Consider the following 25,001-nt stretch of genomic DNA (forward strand, 5'->3'; position numbering starts at 1 on the left):
TTAGATGTGTTTAAAAAAACACCCCCCTGAAAGACAAGTTTTGCCAACGGAAAGCATTGGTGTGAACAGCGTTTTGTCAGCAGGAGTGCTCTCTCCTGCCAACCAACAGTGGGTACACTGCACGCCTTTAAGCAGCATGGCTGTAGCAGCACAGCCATGTTGCTAAAGTTGCATAGTTTAGACAAAGCCTTAGTAAGTGGAAAAGCAAAGAAAGATAGCAAGGAATGGGCATAGGGCAGTACTAGGGTGACCAAACAGCAAGCGTGAAAAATCTGGACCCCCACCCCCACTCCTAAAAAAGGATAATTGCCTATATAAGACAAAGCCCCTAATATTGGGACCAACCTGATAATATTGAGATGTCTGGTCTCCCTAGGCAGCATTGGGGCTCAGAGAACATCCCAGAAGTAGGAAAAAGAGAGAATACGTTAGAGAGAGAAGGTGGGTGAGCTAATATTTTATTGGACCAACTTCTATTGGTGAGAGAGACAAGATTTCATGCCACATAGAGCTCTGCTTCAGGTATGGAAAAGTTACCCGCAGCGTCACAGAAAAATGCAAGGTGGAACACACTGTTTAGCTTTAGTAGTTAGCATAAGTAGTAAGAGACCATTCAAGGTAGAGTGGCCTGTTAGCACCTGCTGTGAGTCATAGGACAAAAAGAGGGGGTTAATATGTTACAGATTGTTGTAACAAACCATAAACCCAAGGTGTCTTTTCAACCCATGATATTCAGTGTTTCACAGTGTAATGACTTTAAGCTCCCAGGCTCCTCTTTTGAAAGTGTTGTGCAGGCTTCCTTTGAGGATGAGGACTGATAGGTTAGATCTAGAGTGATGGCTTTGTGAAAAGTGTTCACTCACAGATAATGTTTTTGTCTTATCTTTTTCTTGTGATATTTCATTTGAAAGTGAATAGGACACGTGAAACTGTATTAATATTGGTTTAAAAATGAACATAAAGGGGCTTAAAAAGAAGACACTTCATGATCTGTTTTGTTATTCCTAGTGCTAGTTTCCATTCAGGCAAATGTGATACAGAAACAAGTTGTCTGGCCAAACTGCCAACACTGCTCTGATTTTCAAATGCATATTTCAGGGAGCAGTTTTTATTGTACAATTTTTACCTGTTGATTACTGGTTTTATGTGGAAGCGTAATGGCGCTGACCACTGAAATAATTAGGAGTAAGATACATACTTAAAACTAACTAAAACCAAACTAAAAACGAGCAGTTTAGAGAATATATAAACCTTTCTTCTACTAGACACAACACAATGGACTAAAGCTTTTACGCCTAAGGTTGGGCTCTTAACTTCCAAGTATGCTCAACACCACTGTCTGTAGTTGAAAGTAATTCATAAAGCCTAGTGGTAGGGAAAGTAGAAGAGTTGAGTGATCACAATCAATCAATCTCATCACCTCAATGACATGCTGTGAATGTAATTAATCCTCTGTTTATTTAGGGAACTTCACACCCTTCACATAAAGCAGCAACTCCCTGCTGGCTTCAGACAAGGTAATTATGTTGCAACAAAGATTGGGTTTTGATCATAATGAGAGGATGAAAAGGGAAAATGCTGCTAAGGCACGTGTCTTTTACATAAAGCCTACTTTTGACATAATTCAAATTGTGTTCCTGACACAGCCATCAACACATGGAATACTTTAGTTGCTAGAAACACATGTACAGTGCAAATATGGGATTTGCTCAGCTGTATACATTTTCAGGTGTTCAACATGCCTCCAAACGGGTTAACTATATGAATTAGAATCATCACAAATTCTAGCAATCAGAATTAGTACAGGACAGGAGATAATTGCCTAAAATCCACTGATTATTAATTTGATCATTTTTGCAGTTACTTTTATCTATAATGCTCCCTAGGACAACATGGGCCTATACTGAAAAGAAACTGTATGGAAAGTGCAAGTCAAGAAAAATCCCTGAGTTTCAGATTTATTATACAGGCTTCTTTTTCAACCAAAAGAACACAAAACCAAACTGGCCCTGTGCTACACTGAAAGCTGCTTATTTGCATAACTGAACGGCCAAAGTCCTCCTCTTCTTTTCAGGCCTCTGTTTATGAGTTTGAACACACTTTGGCTCAGCAGAACAGGATTGGTTCAGCTCAGGGAGGTCTTCCCACCCAGAACTCTGAAAACCCTACTAAGATTTAACCCCCAAAGCACTATGCTGCCGTCTAGTTGGGTGGAGCCTTCTCCTAGTAGCATAATGGGGATGGAATGAGACACGTTGAGACCTCATCTGCAGGGAGTACCGAAAGCCCTGTACACCCATCACACTTCCTGTAGTGTTTTACCATGTGTAGGATAGTTTCCCTTTTCGACCCCAGCAGCTATCAAAGTTTGAGGCCCTTGGGACGTTCCAGCTGGAAGCAGAAATTGACAGAGTTTGGCATTTTGTTTGACACAATCTTGTTTATTTACAGGCAATGTATAAAGTCCTGCTTCTTCAAATACAGGAAGAACCAAGAAGATAAGGAGCAGTTATTTAGCTTATAGCCAAGCCTCTTTAACCAACAGACCCAAAGTTTTCGCCTTAACTTTTTCCAGGTTCACAGTGTTCATCAGATGCTGCTTGGCTTTCTTGCCCTTTGCCCCTGCCCCCCTCTGTTCTTGTCTGTTCTCCGTTTCTGTGCATTCTTCCTTGCCCCCTTCCCACACCCAACAATACTCAGCAAAATGTCTCCACTCACTCAGTCCACACTCCCGGGTGGGTTTACAACCCCTTTTGTCGTAAGTGGGGTGCGTCACATCAACTCATCCTGACAGTTTTGTTAATTGAATCTAATAGAGGTACTGTGAACTAAGCCGTCACCAGTACCTCTCAGCATCACAATATATTGGCACAGACTTAACAGTAACGCCATGTCTACACGGGAGAGAGCTCTCACGTAAACATAATTAAACCACCCCCAAGGAGTGGCAGTAGCTATGTCAGTGGGAGAGAGCGTCTCATGCCAACATAGCGCTGTTCACACTGGCACTTCTGTTGATGTAACTTATGTCGCTTGGGGGGGGAGGGTGTTTTTTTCACATGCCTGAGCAACATAAGTTATACTGACAAAAGTGCTAATGTAGACAAAGCCTAAGCCTGAAGGACAAAATGCTCCTCTCTGATCCATACAGGGGTCTTGACTTAACTCTAGTATTGTTTTCCTTATATACATGGAATAACACGAAGTTATTTATGCTAGTCATGACTAGAGAGGACTGTGTGGAACTTCAGAGAGAACTTACAGCTGGGTAAATGCATAATGTGATGGTACATGAAACTTAATATTGATAACTGCAAAGTAAAGCACACTGGAGGAAAAAATGTAAACTACTCTTATGCCTTTTAGGGTTCTCAACCCAAGAAAGGGACCCAGGCTTCACCATACACAGCTACTGAAAACATGTGCTCAATGCACAGCAGCAGTCAAGAAAAGTTAACCAGTTGTGAGGAGGTATAAGGAATGGGATGGAGAATATTGAAACACTATAATGCCTTTATATAAATCAATAGCGTAGTCACACCTGGAATACTGTGCATAGTACTGGTTACACCATCTCAAAAGGACATTGCAAAACTGGAGGAGGTTCAGAGATGAGCAAGGAGAATGGACAAAGGTATGGAAAAACTCTCATATGAAAAAAAAGTGAAAAGATTAGGACTGTTTGTCTTAGAAATGAAATGAAGGGCTATGATAAAAGAAAATAAATTAATGATATACAGAAGGGAGATCCTGGCTCATGAGATAAGAACAAGGGCAACATTCAAATTTAAATTAAAAGGTAGGAAGTTCAAAATGGATAGAAGAAAATATTCTTTCCTCAGAAAATGTAACTGAGCTGTGGAATTCATTGCCACAGGAAATCATTGAGGCCAGGAACTTAACAAAATTCAGAAAGGAATTAGATATTTATATGGATATAAAAATATCCAATTTTATCATAATTAATGACAATAAACATTTTAGAAAGGATATTAAACCTTGTGATTCAGGATTTAAGCCAACCTCTATCAGAGATCAGGATGGGAGCTATGTGGAAAGCAGACTACTCCACATACGCCTACTGCAGGGTTTTGACACCATTCTCTGAAGCATATGATTTTGGCATTGCCAAAGACATGCCAATGGACTAGACAGAGCTGGGGTCTGATCCAGTAAGGCAAACCATGTGTTCCTATGGAATCCCTAGTGGTTAATATTACTAAACTTTGGATGCTTATGTATTGTAGGGCATCCTGGGTATTCTGATCTCCAAGGCATCATGTTGGAGTCCTGTGAGCCAAAATATATTGTACATATTGTTTTGTTGAATTAAATCATTTTGAGTGTTGCATTTTTTTTATACTTATGCATGTCAATACAATACTCTGCACACTAAGTTCCTATTAATATTAATGGAAAATTCCATCCACAATATGAGGGGGAAATATGCCCCAGTTAATACTGACTTTTATAGTCACAATAAGAAAAGACTTGAAAGGAAAGAAAAAAACATCTATTCCTCAGTCAGGCTTCTCCTTTGGTTTTTATACTACCCTCAGATTCCTTATAAAAAGGTGACTTTGGCTTTAAAACTTTTCAGACATTTATTATACTTTAAATTTACGGGTAAATTCTTTACAAAAGAAGCGTAATGAAAAAAGAATGACTTCTAAGCAACTGGTGATAAGGTAGAAGGCCACTAAGTATTTTTGTCTATATTTGTCCTTACTGAGGAGATGTAGATGGGTATCGGCAAATACTAGTCTTTGCACAAGATAACACAAGAACATAAGAACAGCCATACTGGGTCAAGATCAAAGTTTTATCTAGCCCAGTATCCAGTCTTCCGACAGTGGCCAATGCCAGGTGCCCCAGAGGGAATGAACAGAACAGGTGATAATCAAGTGATCCATCCCCTCTCGCCCATTCCCGCTTCTGGCAGAGGCTAGGGACACCATCCCTGCCCATCCTGGCTAATAGCCATTGATGGATCTATCTTTCATGAACATATCTAGTTCTTTTTTGAACCCTCTTATAGTCTTGGCATTAATGAAGAGATGTTAAATGGATACTGGCAAGTACTAGTCTTTGTGCAAGATAAACAATGCCATGCAACCAGGAAGCGTTTGTGGGGTTAAGTTAAAATAAATACCTATATAGGGGCTTCCATCAGTCTAAGTAGTTTATCAGGAACAATTTCAAATCAAGTGGTATTTAAGTTTATGATGTATCCACACAAAGATGACAGGCATACAAACAATGGTGAGTTCTAATCCGGGTATTTGTCTCAAGTCAAATAAATTTGCTGGTCCCAACCTGCTTCCTTCATGGAAGTATATTTACATTACAAAACCACACAAAATTTAGCAGCTCCAGATGATATGATAAAGTTTGGGACTAAGTAAAGTTCAGTGAGTTGGTCCAATAAAAGATATTACTTCACCTCCTTGTCTCTCGAATATCTGGGATCATCATGGCTACAACACCACTGCATACATAAAGTTCAGTGAGACAGCTATAAAGTAGATTACAAAAAATGTGGCAGGAATCCTGTGGAAAATATATTATGTGATCATGCAATTAAAGACTATGGCATAATGTGCACACACACTGAAGGCCAAATTTATGTTGCACAAGCAACCTTAATTGTGGCATTTCCTAACTTTCTAATATTTTACTTTGAAAACTTAATGTTCTTTTAACATTTTTTTTTAAACCTAGAAACTTACATATAAAAAACTATCTTCATCATATTGACATACATAAGGTTCCCTAGCAGAGTTGGAACCTTCAAATTCACCAGGCAGACCCCTGCCACTTGAGCTAACAGGGTAACTAGCAGGCTGTCAGTCTCTATTTTGGCCAGCATTAGCAGGAGATGAGACACTTTGCCAGTGGGGTTCAGATATTTGCTGACAGTAAAGGAATGTTAAGAAGCTTAGGTTCCATGCCAACCTCTGGAATAGTGTGTGCTCTAGTGGAAACAGACCCTTCCACCTATTCCACCTAGGCTTGATCTTTCTACCCCATCACTCCAACCTGTTCCTTGTCCCAGTCCTGCCGTTCCCTCGTCCCTGTTTCCTCATCCCAGTCCCAGTCTCCTTGCCTACCCTGTACCAGTCTCCATTCCTCAGGCTTCTCATCCCAGTTTCCTTGCCCAGCCAGCCCTCGTCTCCCCTTCTGGGTCACAGTCTCCATCTTTCTCACAAGCCAAGTTAGTCCCAGTTTCTCACCACCCCAACTCCTTATCTCCAGTCTCCTTGCCCAGTCAGCTCGTTTCTCCCTTCTGACTTCTCAGCCACTCTCTCTCACCTTTCTCCCTGACCTCCAGTCATCCCTCTGTCTCTTACACTCCCCAAGCCCAGCTCCCAGTGTCCCTCCTCAGGCTCTTTATCCAACTCAGAATTGCCTCCCATCAGGCCACCCAATTACTCTGGGTATTATGCTTGTGAGCCCCACCCCACCAAGGCCTAGGAGCTGGGTATGTGAAAGAGTAGGGTATGCGGGAGACTGTGGACAGGGAGCAATCTTTTGGCAAGGGGAAGACCGGGGCCTAGAGGAGCAGAAAGAGCTAGATGGGGGACCACAGAGTAGATCAGGGCTGCAGGAGCAGGTGAGAAAAAACATTAGTGCTTCGCTGGCTTCAACAGCTGACAAAACTCCTGTGAGTCACAGAGCAGGAGTCTCTTCTCTTGATGAACAGGATGTTCTCTCAGCATCAGTGCTTCCTGCTCCCTCCTCCTCCTCCATCATCCACACAGACTCCTTTGCTCCTAGCAGCCCCCTCTCCCCGAGATAAACAATTGCTACCCCATCGCTCTTCTGCTCTCTCCATTCTCCTATGTCCTTCACATCAGAGACCCAATGATTTTATTTTGGAGGGAAAGGGACAAAAAATTGGTCTTTTAGTCAGCTTTGGCTAGGCAGCCATCATTCTCTAATCTACATCATAGCAGTTTGTAAAAGAACTGACAAAAAAAAGCAAGCACACCAGACAAATTAAATGTAATTTTATTATGAAAATGAAAGTAATAACAAGAATGATAGCAGGGTGGATGATAAGCTCACTTAGCAGGGGGATCAAATGAAGTGATGACATGCCATTATGACCTCAGGGGTTAAAGATGCAATTTTCCATCTGGCTGCATCTGGCTTTTCAACATAAATGTTGACACCACCTGCTGAGGTTTACTATGAGCCGCTTCCACTATTCTCTATGTAGTTTTTGAAGACTAGGTTAACATTTATTTCTCCCTCTGTTTTGTTGTGCAATATGCCCCCTCCCCAGTAAACAAATGGAAAGTTAAAAACCAAAAGTTACTTACAATATAGTGTATTCAATGAATCAGAGGGGTAGCCATGTTAGTCTGCATCCACAAAACAACGAGTAGTCTGGTGGCACCTTAAAGACTAATAGATTTATTAGGGCATAAATGTTGCCCAAATAAATCAGTCTTTAAGGTGCCACCAGACTCCTAGGGGTTTTTGTATTCTATGTAGTAATTGTATTAAGTACTAATTTAACAAGCAACCTGAAGACATTCATTAGAAAACTCCTAGGCAGGTAAAACTTGCTTTAAAATTATGAACTGCATAATCTGCCAGTCTGCATCTGCTAATGCCTTACACTGTTTTCCTATAAAGTTTAAGAAGACAATCTAATGAGAGAAAAGTAACATGCGTAACCGCCACATGCTTCTGAAATGGGAGTGCCTGAAAAGAGAAGTTACCTGTCATGGTAACTGGAGTTCTTTGAGATGTGTGGTCCCTATCTGTATTTCATCATGGGTACATATGCACTCCATGCGTCTGAGTCTGGAAGATTTCTCCTAGCAGCGATCATTGCTCCGTGTCTACCTTCCTCTCTACATGCTGTGGACTGAGGGTGTATGAGGCAGTGGTGACGGACCACCTCTTCAATTCCTTCTTTGCTGTGAATTATGAGTGAAGGATCCTAAGCAGAGGGAAGGAGGGCAGGTAGTGAAATATAGATAGGGGCCAACACTTCAAGGAGGAGAGTTTATGTATCTCATTGTAACCGGCGTTCTCCAAGATATGTGGTCCCTAAGTATATTCCATGGTGTGTGACTGACCAGCAGTGCTCATTACAGGAGAAGGGTGCAAGGATCTCGGTCACACTGGCAACTGCAGGGCTGACAAGCCAAAAGATGTATCAGCTGTGGATGCTTAGACCAATGCATATCTTGTAAGGGTACTGACGAAGCCCTAGATTGCCGCTTTCCAGAATTCAATGAGTGGAACATCTCAAAGAGAGACCACCAAGGATGCCTGGACTCTGGCAAAGTGAGCTCTCACATCTTGTGGAGGAGGGGTACCTGCCAACTTTCAACATCATAGAATACAGCCTGAGATCCATTTGGAAAATCGCTGCAAAGAAAATCACTTCTCCTTTCTTCCATCCTGCCAGGGACAAACAGTCTAGCAATTTCCTAAACAGTCTTGTTCTCTGTAGTTACAGCGCCAAAGCTCAGCATACATCCTGAGAATGAAGTCTCTTGTTGTCATTGCTGACATGTGACTTCACGAAAAGGGCAGATAAATTAATTGCTTGGTTCAAATGAGTCTGAGATCACCTTGGTGGTAAATCTGGGGTGCAGTCTCAAAGAAACATAATCCTTATAGAAAATTGTATACAGTGATCACCCACATGGGCCTCAGTTTCCTACCCTTCTAGCTGAGGTGATGGAAAGGAAACCTTCACTGATAGATACGTCAGCAAGCAGATAGCTAAGGGCCCAAACAGAGACCCTATTAACACAGAAAGAACTACACTGAGATCCCATGCCCGCGTGAGTTTTGTCACCTGTGGGTAAGTCCTGATTAGGCCTCTCAGAAACCATGCAGTCACTGAATGGATGAAAGTTAAGCCGTTTTCAATTGGGCGGGTGACGGCTAATGGCTGCTAGGTGTACCTGAATAGAACTGATGGACAGACCTGATGCCTTTAAGGAGAGTAAATAGCCTTGGATGGTAGGGATGTCAGAGTCCTTTGGAACTGATAGATGATGTTGGCATCAGATGGAGAATCTGTTCCACTTGGCAGTGTAGCACTTTCTAGTGGACTTCTTCCTACTATTATTGAGAATGTTCTGGACAATTTCTGAACATGTCCTTCTCTAGTGCTGATGCCTATACAAATATGTTGTGAGATGGAGGAAATCTGGATTGAGATGCCTGACTTTGCCTTTGTCCTGGATCAGAGAGACAAGGAAGGACTGGATTGTGATCAGTGGACATGCTGACAACTGTATGGGACAGGAGAATAAAAAAATCGTGGCACAATCAGGGTCACCACCACTCCATCCTGCTGGATTCTTCCTCAGAACCCGACATTAAAGGAGAATGGGTGGGAATGCACTACGGGTCCTGAACACAGGATTAGGAGTGCCTCTCCCACAGAGTCCTGACCTCAACCTGCCCTGGATCAGGACATTATGCATTTTTTGCTCCCAGGGATGCAAACAGGTTGCAAGACAGAATCCCCAATAGTTGGAAAACGCTTGGGACCACCAAGTCATGGAGTTCCCACATGTGTTCTGTGACAAAGTGCCTGCTGAGGCTATCTACTAGTGTACTGTGGTCTCTTGTGAAGTGCACTGTTAAGGGAGTAATCTGGTGTTGAATACACCAGTTCCACAGATTAATGCTTCTATGCAAAGGGGCGGGGGGTTAGGGGATGGGGGCAAGGGATTCTAAACCCCATTGTTTGCTAATGTAGAACACTGTTGTCACATAGTTCAACATCACCTGCACATGATTTTGTATTAGTAGTAGAAAATGTTTGCAGGCTTCTCAAGCTGTTTTCTGCTCTAAAAGGTTTGTGTGTATCCTGGACTTCTGGGAAGTCCATGTTTCTCGTATGGTCTGCTCATCCAAATGGGCACCCCATCCCAACAAAGAGATTTCACGATCAGGGCCCTCGCAAGTGGAGGGGGAGAAAATGGAACTCCAACACATATATGGTCTCTATCTGTCCAGTGAGGTCATGGCTACACTGAACACCTCTGGCAGGGTACTTGTAGCTACATGCCACAGTGAAAAGCTAATTGCTTCCTCACTGCAGTGTGTAGCTACACGCATCAGTGAAAGGCTCTGGCAGGAGGGAGACAGCAGGGACAAGCCTTGGTAGCAGAGAGCTGACAGGAGCCTTTCCCCGCTGCCTCTCTGCTGCCAGAATCTTTCCTTGCATCAGGGAAAGGCTCTAGCAGCAGGGAGCTACCAGAGCCTTTCCCCACTGCCAGAGCCTTTCTCCACAGTGTGGAAAGATTCCAGCAGTGGGGAGACAGAGGAGCAAATAGCAATGCAGACGGGGGGGGGGCAATTCATGGGTGCTCAGAGAACTGTGTAAGGTACCTATCCTAAAGCATTCAGGCATGTCTTTACTTGCCTGATCAGTGCCTCACCATACGCACTGCTATTTATACTCGTGCTAGGGGAGTGTGCAGTGTAGGTACTCTACATGCCACCCCAGGAGAGTGCAGTGTAGATGTATCCCAAAGCCCAGTCTTACGCCCCGGAAGGAGTGTAATTAATTTGTCTATGCCACGTCTGCTTGGCGCACAGACTGTGCATAGCCAAGGCTGTACGCAACAAAGAAGTCTCATGAAAGAGGACACAAGTGCAAGACGCCAAGTGACCTACAAGGACCAGGCATAAGCAGACAGCTGTCTGTGGACAAGATTCTTTTGAAATGGGTCATGAGGGAGATATGTTTTGGTGGTAACAAAGTCCATGGCTGCGCCAATAAACTGCAGTCTGTGTGGGAGCTAAAACAGACTTTTCTGTGTTCACACTGATTCCTAAAGATGCCAGGAAGTTGATTAGGGAAGAAGCTGTTATCACTACTTCTTGTTATGACTTCCCCACCAATGGCCAATCAATCATTCATGTATGGAAAAACTGAAGACCTCTTGTAAAGTGTGCTGCTACCTCTGAGACTATCTTTGCAAATACCTCTGGTTCTGTGGAGAAGCTGAAAGGGAGCACTCTCTATTGGTAATGGTTCTTGCCCACTATGAACATGAGTAATCTCCTGTGTGAGAGGTGTATGTCTATATGAAAGCAGGCATCCTTCAGATAAAGAGCTGTGAGTCAATCATTTCTGTTCATAGATGGAATTATTGATGGTACTGTGACCATTCTGAACATCATTTTGTGGATAAAGACATTGAGCTGTCTGAGAGCCAAGATAGGTCTCCATCCTCCCTTCTCTTTGAGGATGAGAAAATATTGTGAATAGAATCTCTTCCCTTGGTGTTGAAGGGATTCCAGCTCTATGACTCCCAAGAGGAGTAGGGAGCTGCTTCTTGACTGGGCAACCTCTCTTGAAAAGTTATCTTGAAGAGGGAAGGCGGCTTTGGAAGGAGAAGGGAAGTGAATTCTATGAGTGAATGATCTCAAGTACCCAATTTGACCACTGTTATTGTCTACCACCTGTGGGAGAAGTGGGTTAGGCGGCCACCAAATTGAGTATCTGGATTCTCAGATGAAGGATGCAACATCTGGATGGATTCACAGCTCTCAAAGATACTATCAAAAGAACTTTTTAACAGGATGCTGTGGTTGGAAGGAAGGAGGAAGCGGAGTGTTAGGCTTGGTTCTCTGTGTTCTTTGTCTTTTTTGTGATGATTTGTATCCTCTCTGATCATTAAAGAGTTGAGGTGGCAGCCTGGGTTTTTATGTTTGTGGCCTATGGAATTTCCTTTAGGGAACTGGGGTGTATATCCCCGTGATGTGAAGGGTAGCCCTTGAGTCCTTCAAAGTCATCTGCTATGGACTGACCATCCCTGGGGAATCCTGACAAGTGGAGCCAGGACTCTCTATGCATGATGATTATCGTAGCCACTGACCACTGTGTCAGCGGCATCGGCCGTAGTCTGGAGGGAGGATCTGGCAACCAGTTTCACCTTCCCCAATAATAATTTGAACTGTTTGCTATTCTCTTGTAGGAATTTGTTTGAAAATTCAGTTAATTTTGAGTAAATAGTCATATTTAGAAAGCAACACTTGGTAATCTGATGTTCTGAATTGTTCAATGGCTGAGGTGAAGATTTTTCTCCCAAGGAGAACTAGTCATTTAGCCTCTTTGTTAGAGAGAAAACCTTACTGATATTGTCTACTTCGCTCTGTAGCACCATGTAAACCTGAAGAGTTCAGAACACGGCATGTAAATAAATATTCTGCTCTCTTGGCTGGTATGGAGTATCTCTCTTCTGCCCCTTAGGCATGGGGACACATGCTGCTGGTGTGTGCCAGACAGCTCTGGCAGGCTCCAGAATAGCATCACTAATGAGGTGTGGTATTTTATTAGGCACAACACTCTGTAGGAAGTCCAGGAGCTCCGAGGTGTCTTCTGGACCTCCCCTGGGGGGAAATGGAATGCATCTGCCACCCTCCTTGGGAGAGCTTGAAACTGCCTGTTGTCATCAGGTAGAGGAGGAGAGGCTGGAGCAAGCTCCTTGTCATGAGAAAACGAAAACATTCTTGGTGGGTTTGCCAGTACCATTGATTCTGGTTCTTCTTCCTTCTTTCCTCTTGCATAGCCCCTTGAGGAAGTTTGGTTTCCTCTCTGGGAAGGGAATGACACAATGATGCTTGAGAGGACTGTACAGATTCTTCATGGTTTCTATTGGGCCCCAAAGTCAGCAATAAGGCCAATGTGAGGGGTCAAACACTGGTTGGGGAAGTCCTCATGGCAGTCCCACATGAACTCAGCCTTATAGAATTGCAAAGGCACCCAAGAAATTCTGGACCCTCTGGTTGGGCTTAGATCTTGTCCTTGAGGAAGTGAGGCCAGTTCAATAAAATCCAACTCCCCTGAAAAGAAGAACATAGGCTCCACTGCTAGGAGAGGTGCCATCAGAACGATGTATGATGAACTCCTACAGGACAGCAGCTTCCGGCTTGGTGCCATCCCGGGACAGATGTGTACCCACAGTGGAATACACAAGGATCAGCAAAGAACCACCTCTAATATAAGCAAAATAACCAGATGGTATTCACCAAATCAGACTTAACTACCTATATAGCAGCATTTTGTTCAACAGCTCATTTGCTTTCAACTATGACCACATCACTGTGTTTAAAATCATACACAAGCATTTCTCTTCCACCACCCAACCTGCAGCCACCATAGCCCCTCTTGCATCCCAAGCCCCTGCCCCAGCCCTGAGCCCCCTCTCAGAGCCAGCACCCTATACCACCTCCTGCATCCTGTGCCCCCCTACTCCATGCCCCCTCCCCTAAACAGCACCCCATATCCCCTCCTGCACCACAAACCCCTGCCCCAGCTCTGAGCCCCTTCCCAGAGCCAGCACCCCATGCCCCCTCTTGCATCCCAACACACTGCCTCAGCCTGGAGCACCCTCCTGCACCCAAACTCTCTCCCAGAGCATGCAAGTTCTTCTGAACCCTAACCCTCTTCCCTAGGCTCAGCCCACAGCCCCCTCCCACACTGAGGACCCCTCGGACCCCTCCCAGAGCCAGCACTCCCTCCCGAACCCCAACCCCCTGCCCCGGCTTGGTCAAAGTGAGGGTTGGAGAGAGCAAGCAACGGAGACAGGGGGGAATAGAGTGAGCAGGGTGGGGCTTTGGGGAAGGGAGGGGCAGATCCTAGATTGCCCTTATATTCAAAAAAGTGATCTTGGGCATAAAAAGGTTGGAGACCACTGGTGTACACTGTTCCCACGGGAACAGCAAATCTGATATTTCTATGACTTTTGGTGGAGAAGAGGCTGGCCATTACAGTGCAATGCTTCAAAGGGCTCAGGGACTGTGGTGCACCTATTGTTAATCTGCAAAGTAAAGTAAGGGCTGGCATAGCCCCGAGAAGACTGTTTGGGTGGCAAACAACTGATGGTGTCAGGGACGTGACATTCAGTTAAGCACAAGCAAGTTTCCTGCTCGCTGGAGGCAGGGGGTGGGAGGGAGGAAAGAAACACAGTGACTCTCAGTTCTACATACCCTAAGAAACCTCACAGTGTCTTCTGGGCACATTCTCCTCTGCTGAAGCAACATCGGACAACTGCCCAGGTTTTCCCAGAAATCACTGATGCAAACATAAGCACAGTGCCTGGTAGGCAGAGATGTGAAGCATATTTATCTCCAGCTCTGAATCAGAAAAGCTGCATTGTGGACATAATTCAAACCAGGGCTTTGGAGCTGTGCTCCGGCTCCGCTCCAGCTCCAGGCAAAAACCTGCAGCTCCACTGCTCCGCGCTCCAGCTCCAGGCTCCGCTCCAAAGCCCTGATTCAAACTGTTTGTTCTGACTGAGTCAGATAAGTCGGTCAATAACTGGTTACAAATACACGACTGTACTGTGGACAAGGCCTTGAACTGAAAGCCTTGTGTAACCAGAACTCTAGGACACTCTTCTAATCTAGGATTTGAAAGTGCACTAATATATACAATTGTCCTAAACCAGAGGCTCCCAAACTGTTGTCTGCTGGTGCAGACCCAGGGAGAACTAATGGAGGTGTCTCCGCTTTCATAAGTATCCAAGTTTTTCATTGCAGAAAGGAGCCATGAGACTTGTAAAAGCAGATGGAAACAAAAAGGCTCAGCAGCCTCTATTACGGGTTGCTTACAAATCAGAGGCAAAAAAACAGGACCTGCCTTCACAGACTTTGAACCATCAGTGGGGCTGACGCTGCCAGCCACAAGAGCAGAGGAACACCCAGGGAAGAAGGGGATAACATTTTAGTCACGTGTTCAGAGGAGCAAAGAACAAGAATGACAAAACCATAAAACGAAGACCAAAAGTAGAGAGTATCATCAACGGATTTCAAAAAGAACAAAACACTTCATTAAAGATAGCTATAAATACCTAAATATTCCCACCCTCCCTCCCCATCCCCATATACCCTTTCAAGGTAAGCAATTGCAGCAGCTTCCACAGGGATTCTATGTGATCATGTATTCTATTAGGATGTGCTTCCCCTACCCCACTGTTAGCAGACCAGCCAATGCCTATTTTTGATTCCCTTATATATTCCCACCCTCCCTCCCCATCCCCATATACCCTTTCAAGGTAAGCAATTGCAGCAGCTTCCACAGGGATTCTATGTGATCATGTATTCTATTAGGATGTGCTTCCCCTACCCCACTGTTAGCAGACCAGCCAATGCCTATTTTTGATTCCCTTATATATTATTTGAAATCATATGTGAACCTAACGATTTCCTGCAACATTTACAGTGGAAAACATTAAGACTCTGATTCAAGAAACATCTTTGTTCAGGCCAGCACTTAAGCAGGTGCTTAATTTCAAGCTTACGGTTCAGTGTTTTCCTGAATAGAAAAGGACATGAGCACATGATTAAATGCTTTCCCGATTCAGGGCCTAAAAACAGGAGATTGATTCTGCAGTTCCTCTGTCTCTTGCTCTCCTAATGGCAGGCAACTATTGTGCCATATCATTATGACAGTAAGATAGCTTAATTGCCTCTTTCCAGTTCTGCTTAACTGGTACCTAATGTATGCGTCTTACAGTAAATGTATTAATCTATCAGTTCCTTATATCAACCCTACATTTTCCTCCACTGCATCTGAAGAAAGGCTAAGTTCCAATGACTGGCTTGCTAGATGTTATATTCACTGACGTGAACAGCAGCAATACTTCTCTCCTAGGACTCATTTCTTCGTGAAAGATGCATGAAAAGACCCATCTTCATTTACTATACTTTCTCTACTAAAGCTTTGGTTTGCTTATGAATTCTCCAGCGGCTCTCTTTAGGCTACTGACATAAACTGGCCTAATCAAAGAAGTGAAAACTGATTGAATTAGCAGTATTTTGCTATACTGGGATTAAAAGTCTTCTATACTGTAATAGATTTTTTTTCCCCCCACTCTTCATAGCGGGAGCAAAATTAATCATTTAAAAAATATACTAAAGAGCAAATGAATAAACAATCAGGTAATACACAGCATTTAGTAACAGGCAGTTGAGAATTGCAGGGCTATTACTCATTGAGACATTCTGGTGATGTCAAACTACATGTTTTAATTTAAAAAACCCTCAGAACTCAGAGATGTGTCATTACTTAATATTGGCCTATTTAAGTTGGATCCATATTTTACATAAAATAAAAGATTCTTTCATATTTCCCTTCCTGCCCTAATACTTCCTCTGAAATTTTCTTGGGTATGTCATCCAATATAATCTGCTTTTTGCGACTGGTAGATTTAAAGGATTCACAATTTCTTGTGAACCTCTCTGTGTCAAATTACAGACTAAGATGTAGAGGCTGCTTACAGACCATCAAGCCATATCAGGATGATACTATATTATACTGTATATCAATTACCATGCCTTCCGCAGCAAGATGTTCACAGAGCAGTTTTAACACATCAACATATAGTACATTTTACAAAAATGACTGTACCAGGGCATTCTGGAGTTACTGAGGCTCCTGTGCCCTACACTGCTGCTTGGAGTAAGTAGCAAAACACTGCACTGATGGTTGGAGAATCAGCTGAACAGTCCATCGCAGCTTCCTCTATACCCCAGGAAGAAACTGGTGGAGACCGCACTTATTCAGCTGGATCTGTGCTATAATCCTCATTCTAGGTGCTGAAACCAATTAGTACAACCAGTAAAGGTAAAATGCCAAAGTCATGAATTATTTTATGTGTGTCATTAGCTCAAGACATCCAATTCAGGATTTGTGAGTTGCCACAAACTTTTTTCAACATATTACATGAATGTTTTTTAATCATTTTAATTCCTTGAAAAAGCTTCTTGATTTCTGTGCAGTTACATGAACACTCCTATAAAGTTTTACCTCTCCTATGTTTTAGCAGTCTGCAAACAAATGGAATTTATATTTTTATTTAAAAGCAAACCTTCCATTCTTCTACTACTACCAGCATTATTAAAAAAATAAAATGCCTTCTTTTGTCTTGCCTGACTAGCATGTTAGGTAAGCTTAATAAGTGAAAGATTGAACAGATTTCCATTTATGATTTTAAGAAAAGAATTTTTTTTTCATTTTGAGACGTTTACAGATTATCAACACTTGTTCCTGGATACAATATGCTAAAAACTCTCTCAGAATAGCAACTGATTTAAAACTTACTTAGTTTTTTGAATCCAAATACAATAGTCTGTAATGTAGAGATCATTAAGGATGTAGGCAGGGTCATTTTCTCGAAAAATCTTGTGAATATCCAACAGGCATTTCAAAACAGCACTTTTACCTGGAAAAAAACATTTATGCTTTTTGAAAAATAAACAAATGAAAACTAAAACATTACAGTCTTACACTTGACACCTTAATAAACATTTCATTGCAACACTTTATATATATGGCAGGTGCGGCGCAATCTTATTACCTCTTTATGTTGAGATAGTGCCTTGATCATTTGATTGGAATTCTCCCATTCTCCCTCATTTAAAAAACAAAATAAAGGGAGGAGAGATTTAGGTCCCAATTGCACAAATTCTCTTCCATTGGACTCCTTTGCACACACTGAGTTTTACTGAAGTTAATGAAAGCGTGCCCATTTACAGTTCGTTGCAGGATCGGAGTCTTAGAATTCATTAGACTGTTTCCTGCTGTTGTTAGTGACAGACTGATTGGCAGCTCAAATGTCTGGGATAAAAAAGAACTCATCATACATTCCTAATAACTAAAAAAAATCCCATTTTTAAAAACATTGGATAAATCTCTGAAAGATGATTCTTTGGCAGCAGAAATACGTTTTCTTATTTCACAACCAGAAGAGACCTGCTCTGCTTCATTTTTCTTTCATATGTCACCATTTCTGCAAAGCAGATGTTTAGCGACAAACATTTTCTAATTACTTAGCACTTCCTTGCACCATTTTTCAAACGCTTCAAAACCACTAAGGCTTAAGTGCTAGTGAGAAAACTTTTAAAATCCATTTTTATTAGACAGTGAAAACAAGTATAGCTAATAAAAAATATAAAGTGTGCAGAGGGAGTCTACCAGTCCCTCTCTGCTGGAGTGAGCTCCTCTTACATTATTTAATCTCAACTTGGCAAGGTTACACTCTAAATAAATAAAAAATTAAGATCTGAGTTTCTCTCTTGTAGAACTCCCCCTGCTGTTCAACCACAAGATTTTATCAGAGAAGTACCTCTGCACAGAAGAGCCCCCGTCTGAGTATGTCTACCCAAAGGAGTAGGGAGGAGAAGGTGTACAATAGGGTATAAACGGTAGGTGTGGAGAAGCTGGAGAATGACTAATTCCTTTCCAGTGCAGCCTAACAGAAAACTAGAGAGAGAATCAGATAAAAATTAAGATGCACAAGCATGGTGCTGAACAATAACTTCTAAACTTTATTGTCCTGAATATCTGTCAAGACAGACTATTCTGATTTATCATGGAATCATAGAATATCAGAGTTGGAAGGGACCTCAGGAGGTCATCTAGTCCAACCCCCTGCTCAAAGCAGGACCAATCCCCAGATTTTTACCCCAGTTCCCCAAATGGCCCCCCTCAAGGATTGAACTCACAACCCTGGGTTTATCAGGCCAATGCTCAAACCACCTAGCTATCCCTCCCCCCAAAGAAGCAGACCCATTTTCTTTAAAAAATGACAAAGTGAAAACCCTGTTTAGCTGTCAAACCGCCAGCCAGAACAGTTTGCAGTTAGCAACAACAACAAAAGAGTATAAAACAGGTTTTAAAAGTTTTCACGACACATAAAAGACAGGGGGCAAACTGGGTTCGAGATTCTCTCTCTGATGCCCCCGTATCCCTTGATTCTATTTCACTGATATTCATGGGTATTTGGTTGCTTTTCTGACAGGTCTCCTGCTGCAGCAAACAGCACATCAACTTAATGATTCCATAGCACTTGTCTAGTGTCCTTGTACACTAGATAGAAAGGGGAATTTTCATTTCATACCCAATTCATACATTGCTGCAATGATTTCACAAAGTCAGGAGCCATCCAGTGCACTAAGGGAGGAGGAAGGGGAAGTATGCTTTGTTACAGTTCTACTCTGTTTAAATAAGACACAAATAGATGTTGTCACAGATTTCATTTTCATCACACTGTCCTTCAAGTCGCATATTGTTTACATTGGCAAAAAGAGAAAGAAGGAATATATTATGTGACTGCACACAAATAAGAGTTCAGCTGTTCTCAGGGCTGGCAGTGGCCTGGGCAAGACATTGAGGCATCTGCAATCTACTGTATTTTCTCCTTGTCTGGGGTGTATAGATGCCCAAAGATTGTAGTGTTGCCTGGGAGTGTAAGAATATGAAGAGTCACTATATAATGTAGGCCCTCCAAAGATAAGGTCCTTGATCATATTTTGGACCTCACCCGGGAAGTCAGAGGCAGCCAAGAAGCTTGGGGCATGATTACTGCCATATCCATGGAATGCACAGCTGTATCAGCGGCACTGAGACCCGAAGAGACATCTCAGCAATTGTCTGCCCTTCTCTTATGGGGGCATTAAGTTGTTCCCCCTGATCCTGAGGCAGGTGTTCAATGAAAGATGAAAACTTTGAATAGTTTGTAAAATCATTTCAGGTCCTTCCAGGATTCAAAGACCATCACTGAATAGCAGCTTGGATGGTACCGGGGACTCTGGACAGGAAGCTTCAAGAGCCCTTACGTTGAGCGGTACTGGAGAGGGTACTGAAGGGCAAGTGGTGTGCCCTTCTCATCTGATTACAGAAGATGGCACTGAATGATTTTGGTATGGCTCTAGAGACGGTGTGGTTTGATGCTAGTGCTGTTCTAAGTTGCTTTACCTGATGGCTTTTTGGTATGCAGCATGGTTTTCTTAGCCAGTGCTCTGGTCTCAGTACCAGAGATGATTGAAGCCTCAATGGAACCAGGATGAAAGGTCTCCTGAGAACCAGACTGAGGGCGGTAACTCTCCCCTTCTTTTAGCCTGTTCTGAAGAATGTGGCCTTTTCTTCTCTGAGGGTCTGGATGGTTCTGAAGGGCCCTCAGGGTCTTTGCTTACCATTGCAACTGACATGGTCACCAGGAGTGTGAGCAACCGGGTCCAAGGTACAGGGGGTGAATTGTACCCCATGGGTCTCAGACAGCACTCACTCAACCAACAGGCATTTAAGTCTGTTCTCCCTCCATTTCTCAGAGCTGCTTTTAAACCCTGAACCGATCTAAGGCCTTGTCTACACTGGCAAGTTTCAGCGCAGTAAAGCGGCTTTCTGCACTCAAACTGCAGACATGCACACACTGCCAAGCCACTGTGTGTGCAGAAACTCCTCAGTTGTAGCACTGGAAAAGAACCACCTCGATGAGAGTCGTAAGACTATTTGTGCAGAGGCTCCAGCGCTCTATTCCCAGGGTATGCACTTGATTGCGTTCTGCGCTGTAATTGGCCTCCGGAGCTGTCCCATAATGCCTCAAGTGACCACTCTGCTCATTGTTTTGAACTTGGCTGCCCTGGAAACATGCGTTCCTCCTCCTTCAAAGCATGGTTTCTGACAGCCAGTGTGTGCTGTGCTGATCTGCTCCAGGACACAAAGGAAACCATTAATGTGAAGTGCTCCTGCTGTTGAACACAGAGGCAGGCATGTGTGTGTGCATTGCAAACCCTTCCCAAAGCACTCTGCAGCCAGTTGCACAGTGGGATAGCTATTACACTGCACTGCTGTCTTTGCCATTGCAAGAGCTGCTAATGTGGATGTGCTCCAGCATCACAAGAAGCACAGTGTGGACACACAACAGCGGTTTAATTCCAGCATTTTAGTAAAAGTGATATAACTTGTGGTGCAGAAACTTGACAGTGTAGACATACCCTTACAGTTGAAAGGGATGTGAGTCCTCCCAGGCAGCCAAGGCAGCTTGACTATCTGACACAGATAAAGACCCAAGACAAAAAAAAAACCCAAAAAACAAAGGCTCAGATTGGGCAAATGATGAAGGGAAGAGAGAAATCCCATCCCAAAAAAGCACAAACTTAAAAAAACCCATAAAATAAAGAAAATAAAAGTTTAAGGGGAAGAGGGAGCAAGCTGTGTAGCTAGCTAACTGACACTGCAACGCTCTGTTTCCAGCCACAGATGGCTGAAAAGTAACTAGAGAGTGGCAGCAAGTCCCACCCTCCCTATATATTCTTGTACCAGAACATAAGAATTTGCATGGCGCAAAGGCAGACCCCACAGACACTGCTGGCAAAAACCACAGATCAAGTGTGCACAGGCAGACACACATCATGATGTGGAGAACCCACAGGAACACTACTCAAAGAAGAAACTTAATTAACATATATCACCTTAAATTAACCTATTAATATTTCTCCCCTCTAGTGGGTGTTTCTGTCTTTTCTCCTCCCTTGAATATTTTACTTTTAGTTGCACTCCAGACTTCAGAGTTTCCTCCAGAGTGAAAGAAAAAATGTGCTTTGTATGTTCATTTCTTGCCTGTCACCTCCAATCTAATTTATTTCTAACAGCTTCCTTGTCCCACAATCCCACTTTTCTTTTGCATTTTTGGGGAGAGAAAAGGGGACTTGTTGGAACCTGTTCTCCTATCCATACCTAAAGTCCATTCATTACAGCAGCCCGCCAGGTAAATACAACTCCCTCCAGAGCCTATTAAGGTCTTTCAGTCAATTCTTTCCTCAGAGAATGAGTGCCCTGAGTAGGTTCCTGAACTCTATCTGTGCTCTCTATCACAGACTGCAAAGTAGTGTCTGCAGGCCAACGGCTGTGCAGATCAGTGTCTCATGCTCTGATAAGGGCATACAGGGAGGTCCAAGTCCACTGCCACTCAATTCCTTATTGACCTTGAAGCCTAACTCTGCAGTAGAGCAAAAGGAAGGTGGGAGGTGGAACATCCACAGCTAAAAAAAAATCTCAAAGAACTCAAGTTACTATGAGGTAACTTTTTCAAGTTCATATCCCTGTGGGTGCTCCACCATAGGAGACTCTCAAGCAGTAACCCATCAAGGAGTGCTGAGGAGGTAAGTCCAGAATAGTTCAAAACCCATCACCACTAAAGGTGGCGGTATCACTAGAAGCAGGTAAGATGGCGTAATGTTTGTCAAAGGTATAGGTGGAAGACCAAATAACAGTCCTGCCAATTTCTGCTATGGGAATGTCCTTTAGCAGCCCTGTCAACGTGGACTGAGATTTAGAATACACTGTTGCTCTGTGAGATGGGATGCATGCTGGCATTTTCATAGCAGGTAACGATGAAACCTGAAACTCACTTAGTTTGCGTGGAAATCGGCTGACCCTTCATCCTATCTGCAACTGCTACAAATAGTCTAGGAGAAGCCTGAATGATTTAGTCCTATCCACACAGAAAGCAAGGGCCCTCCTAACACAGTGAACAAAGGTTTGATTCTTCTCTAGAGGCATGACGTTTTGAGTAGAAAACAGATAGTGAATCTCCTGATTAATGTTATGTTCCGAGGAGACCTTTGGGAGGAAGCAAGGATGGAGGTGTCTTTGTAGAAGGTGATACATCGTGGGCTCACCAAGAGCACTCCCAGCTCCCCTGTTCACCTCACTGAGGTGATAGCAATCTTTCCCTGGGGACTGACGTTCAGGATATCCACCAAGGAATGCTTAGACTTTCACACTTCCTCCAGCAGCATCTGAAGCGAGTCCGCTTGCCTTTTCCTGCGGTCCTGGAAGGTCTTAAAATCATCAGCGTGGGAGGGCAGTGGTGACATTACCACCTTATCCAGAGATGGAGGTGAAATCTCCTCCACCTGAGATTCTTATTCCTCCTGTATATCATCCAAACCAGAGAAGTGTGTGGTACCAATGTGTGACGTAGCACAGGACAGTCTATACATGCCAGTAGGTGACATGGTACCGGTGGGGGCTGGTGTTTTCACTTAGGTCCCTGATAGTTGGTTGCTGTACGGCTCCATAAGTTCCAATAACTCCACTGGGGAGGGGAACAAGTGAAGGGACCTCAGAGATAGTCAATCTCTGGGCCTACAATGTACATTCCCTAGGATCAGGGCCGGTGCAAGGATGTTTCAAGCTCTAGGCGAAACTTCCACTTTGCGCCCACCCCCGCGCCCCCGCCCTGAGGCACCCCCCTCATGGCAGCTCCACCCCTCTGCCCTGAGGCACCCCCTCTTGCGGCAGCTCCCCACCCTCCGCCCTGAGGCACCCCCGCTGCTCCGCCTCTACCCCGAGCACACCGTGGCTGCTTCACTTCTCCTGCCTCCCAGGCTTGTGGCACCTAAGCTGATTGGCACCGCAAGCCTGGGAGGCAGGAGAAGTGAAGCAGCCCCGGTGTGCTCGGGGAGGAGGTGGGGCAGGGGTGAGCTGGGGCGGGAAGTTCCCCTGCGTGCCGCCACCTCCCCGCACTCCCCTGCCCCAGCTCCCACCGCCTAAATGCCAGCGGCAACCGGGGCGCCGGCTGCCGCAGTCGCTGCTAAAGAAAATGACACCCCCCAAATCCTAGTGCCCTAGGCAACCGCCTAGGTTGCCTAAATGGTTGCACTGGTCCTGCCTAGGATGTTCTTCATGAAAGGGACTCATGGGAGTAGGGAATTCACAAGTTAAGGCAAATACAGCAGACAGCAGAACTCTCTGTCCTGAGCTGCAGGCAACTGAGAAGGAACTGAGTGGTGGTCGGCTCACGCCACCCTATGTGCCCTCATTCAGAACACAAGGCACTGTTCTGTGCAAGCATGGAATGATGGACATTACTTTGCAGTCTCCAATCAAGAGTGCACAGAGGCACATACATCTATAGGGACTACACTCAAAGAATAAATAAGAGGCACATAAAAATAGTATCTAAAGTCATGTAGCTATTCTAGAAAGTGTAACTCATTTGCTGGTCTATCACCATGATATTCACAATGCTAAGTTCTGTCCAAGGACACTTGTTTTTGGCCTTTACTAGCATCTGTGCTTTACTCACGTCTAAGATTTCATGGCCTATGAATACCATGCCACTATTTTGGCCCTAAATTCCTTTTCTTCAAGTCACTTGCTGCAGTTAACTTTATTTTGTAGTTTGGAAACACAGGACTGAATATCAGCTTGATTACCAAGTACCAAGCATGGGCAATTTCAATCTTTTTATACAGTGCAAAGACTCAAATCAAGGTTGAAGCAGGAAACAATCTATTCAGAAAGTAATGATAAGTGTTTAAGAATGTGCACAAAATCAATGTAAACGTTTGTGAACGAAAGATTTTCTTTGTTTCATCATAGGTATTTGCTGCACCAAAATTTTTCCAAGTCATACAACGATCACAGAAACAAACCTACGTATGGTAAATAGAATTCACTTTAAGGTGCCTTAAATAAATGAAAACATTAACCTGTAACAATTTAGTTTATTTGTAAAGTTACGGTATTACATTATATTGAGCAGTTAATAAACTGCTTTTATTGAACAGATGTTTTCTGATTGCTTAAAAGTTAGTGGGACAGATTTTAAAATAAATATATAAAAAGATCCCACATCTGTAAAACAATTGGAAACAATGATCTTATAAATATGTATAAGACTTCATTATATTAAACACAAAAAGTGCCATAAGAGCCAGCGCATTTGCTCACAGATTGTTGGACTCTGCAGGAGTTCACTACTATGACTGCCTGAAGCAGAAATCCCACAATTTTAAACTCATGGTGTTACAGAAGGACTTTTTCCTATCCTATGAGGTTGTGTGTAGGAGGGTATAATTTGGGCCTAAATCTACATCAATCATTTGATATAACAGAAATCAAGTCACAGTAATCTAACTTTTTCACAGGCTCAGTAGCTCATGCATTGAAAATAAAGCATTTATGAAGTAACGGGAGACTATACAATTCATTCAGCTATTTTTGATCTCCTCAGTCTGGTTTTTTCCCCCTCCATAGCATCAAATCAAGTGAATTAAGCTCTTTTCCCAAAGACAATTCTATATATTTTTTCCACATACTTCCAAGCAGCAAAATGAGTTTGCATCTAAAGAAATAAACTGAACTTTTATTGTCTCCCTCTTAAAGATATTCAAGGATAGCATGAAACTGAATATATGAGGACTATAAAAGATGT

General features: G+C 43.4%; 1 protein-coding gene across 5 annotated transcripts in view; it reads right to left on the minus strand.

Moving 5' to 3' along the window:
* Window positions 1-25,001, minus strand: part of SHQ1 (SHQ1, H/ACA ribonucleoprotein assembly factor) — a 113,391-nt gene that overhangs the window by 20,215 nt on the left and 68,175 nt on the right. For all 5 annotated transcript variants that reach the window (XR_007774956.1, XM_050957389.1, XM_050957392.1 and 2 more), the window contains exon 11: window positions 17,099-17,219. Coding sequence is in view for 4 of the 5 variants with exons in the window: in XM_050957389.1 (XP_050813346.1) it covers window positions 17,099-17,219 (121 nt within the window). In the remaining variant the exon portion in view is untranslated. The remainder of the gene's footprint in view (window positions 1-17,098; window positions 17,220-25,001) is intronic.

Source organism: Gopherus flavomarginatus, chromosome 6 (assembly GCF_025201925.1).
Source record: "Gopherus flavomarginatus isolate rGopFla2 chromosome 6, rGopFla2.mat.asm, whole genome shotgun sequence".
In the NCBI taxonomy this organism is placed as follows: Eukaryota; Metazoa; Chordata; order Testudines; family Testudinidae; genus Gopherus; species Gopherus flavomarginatus.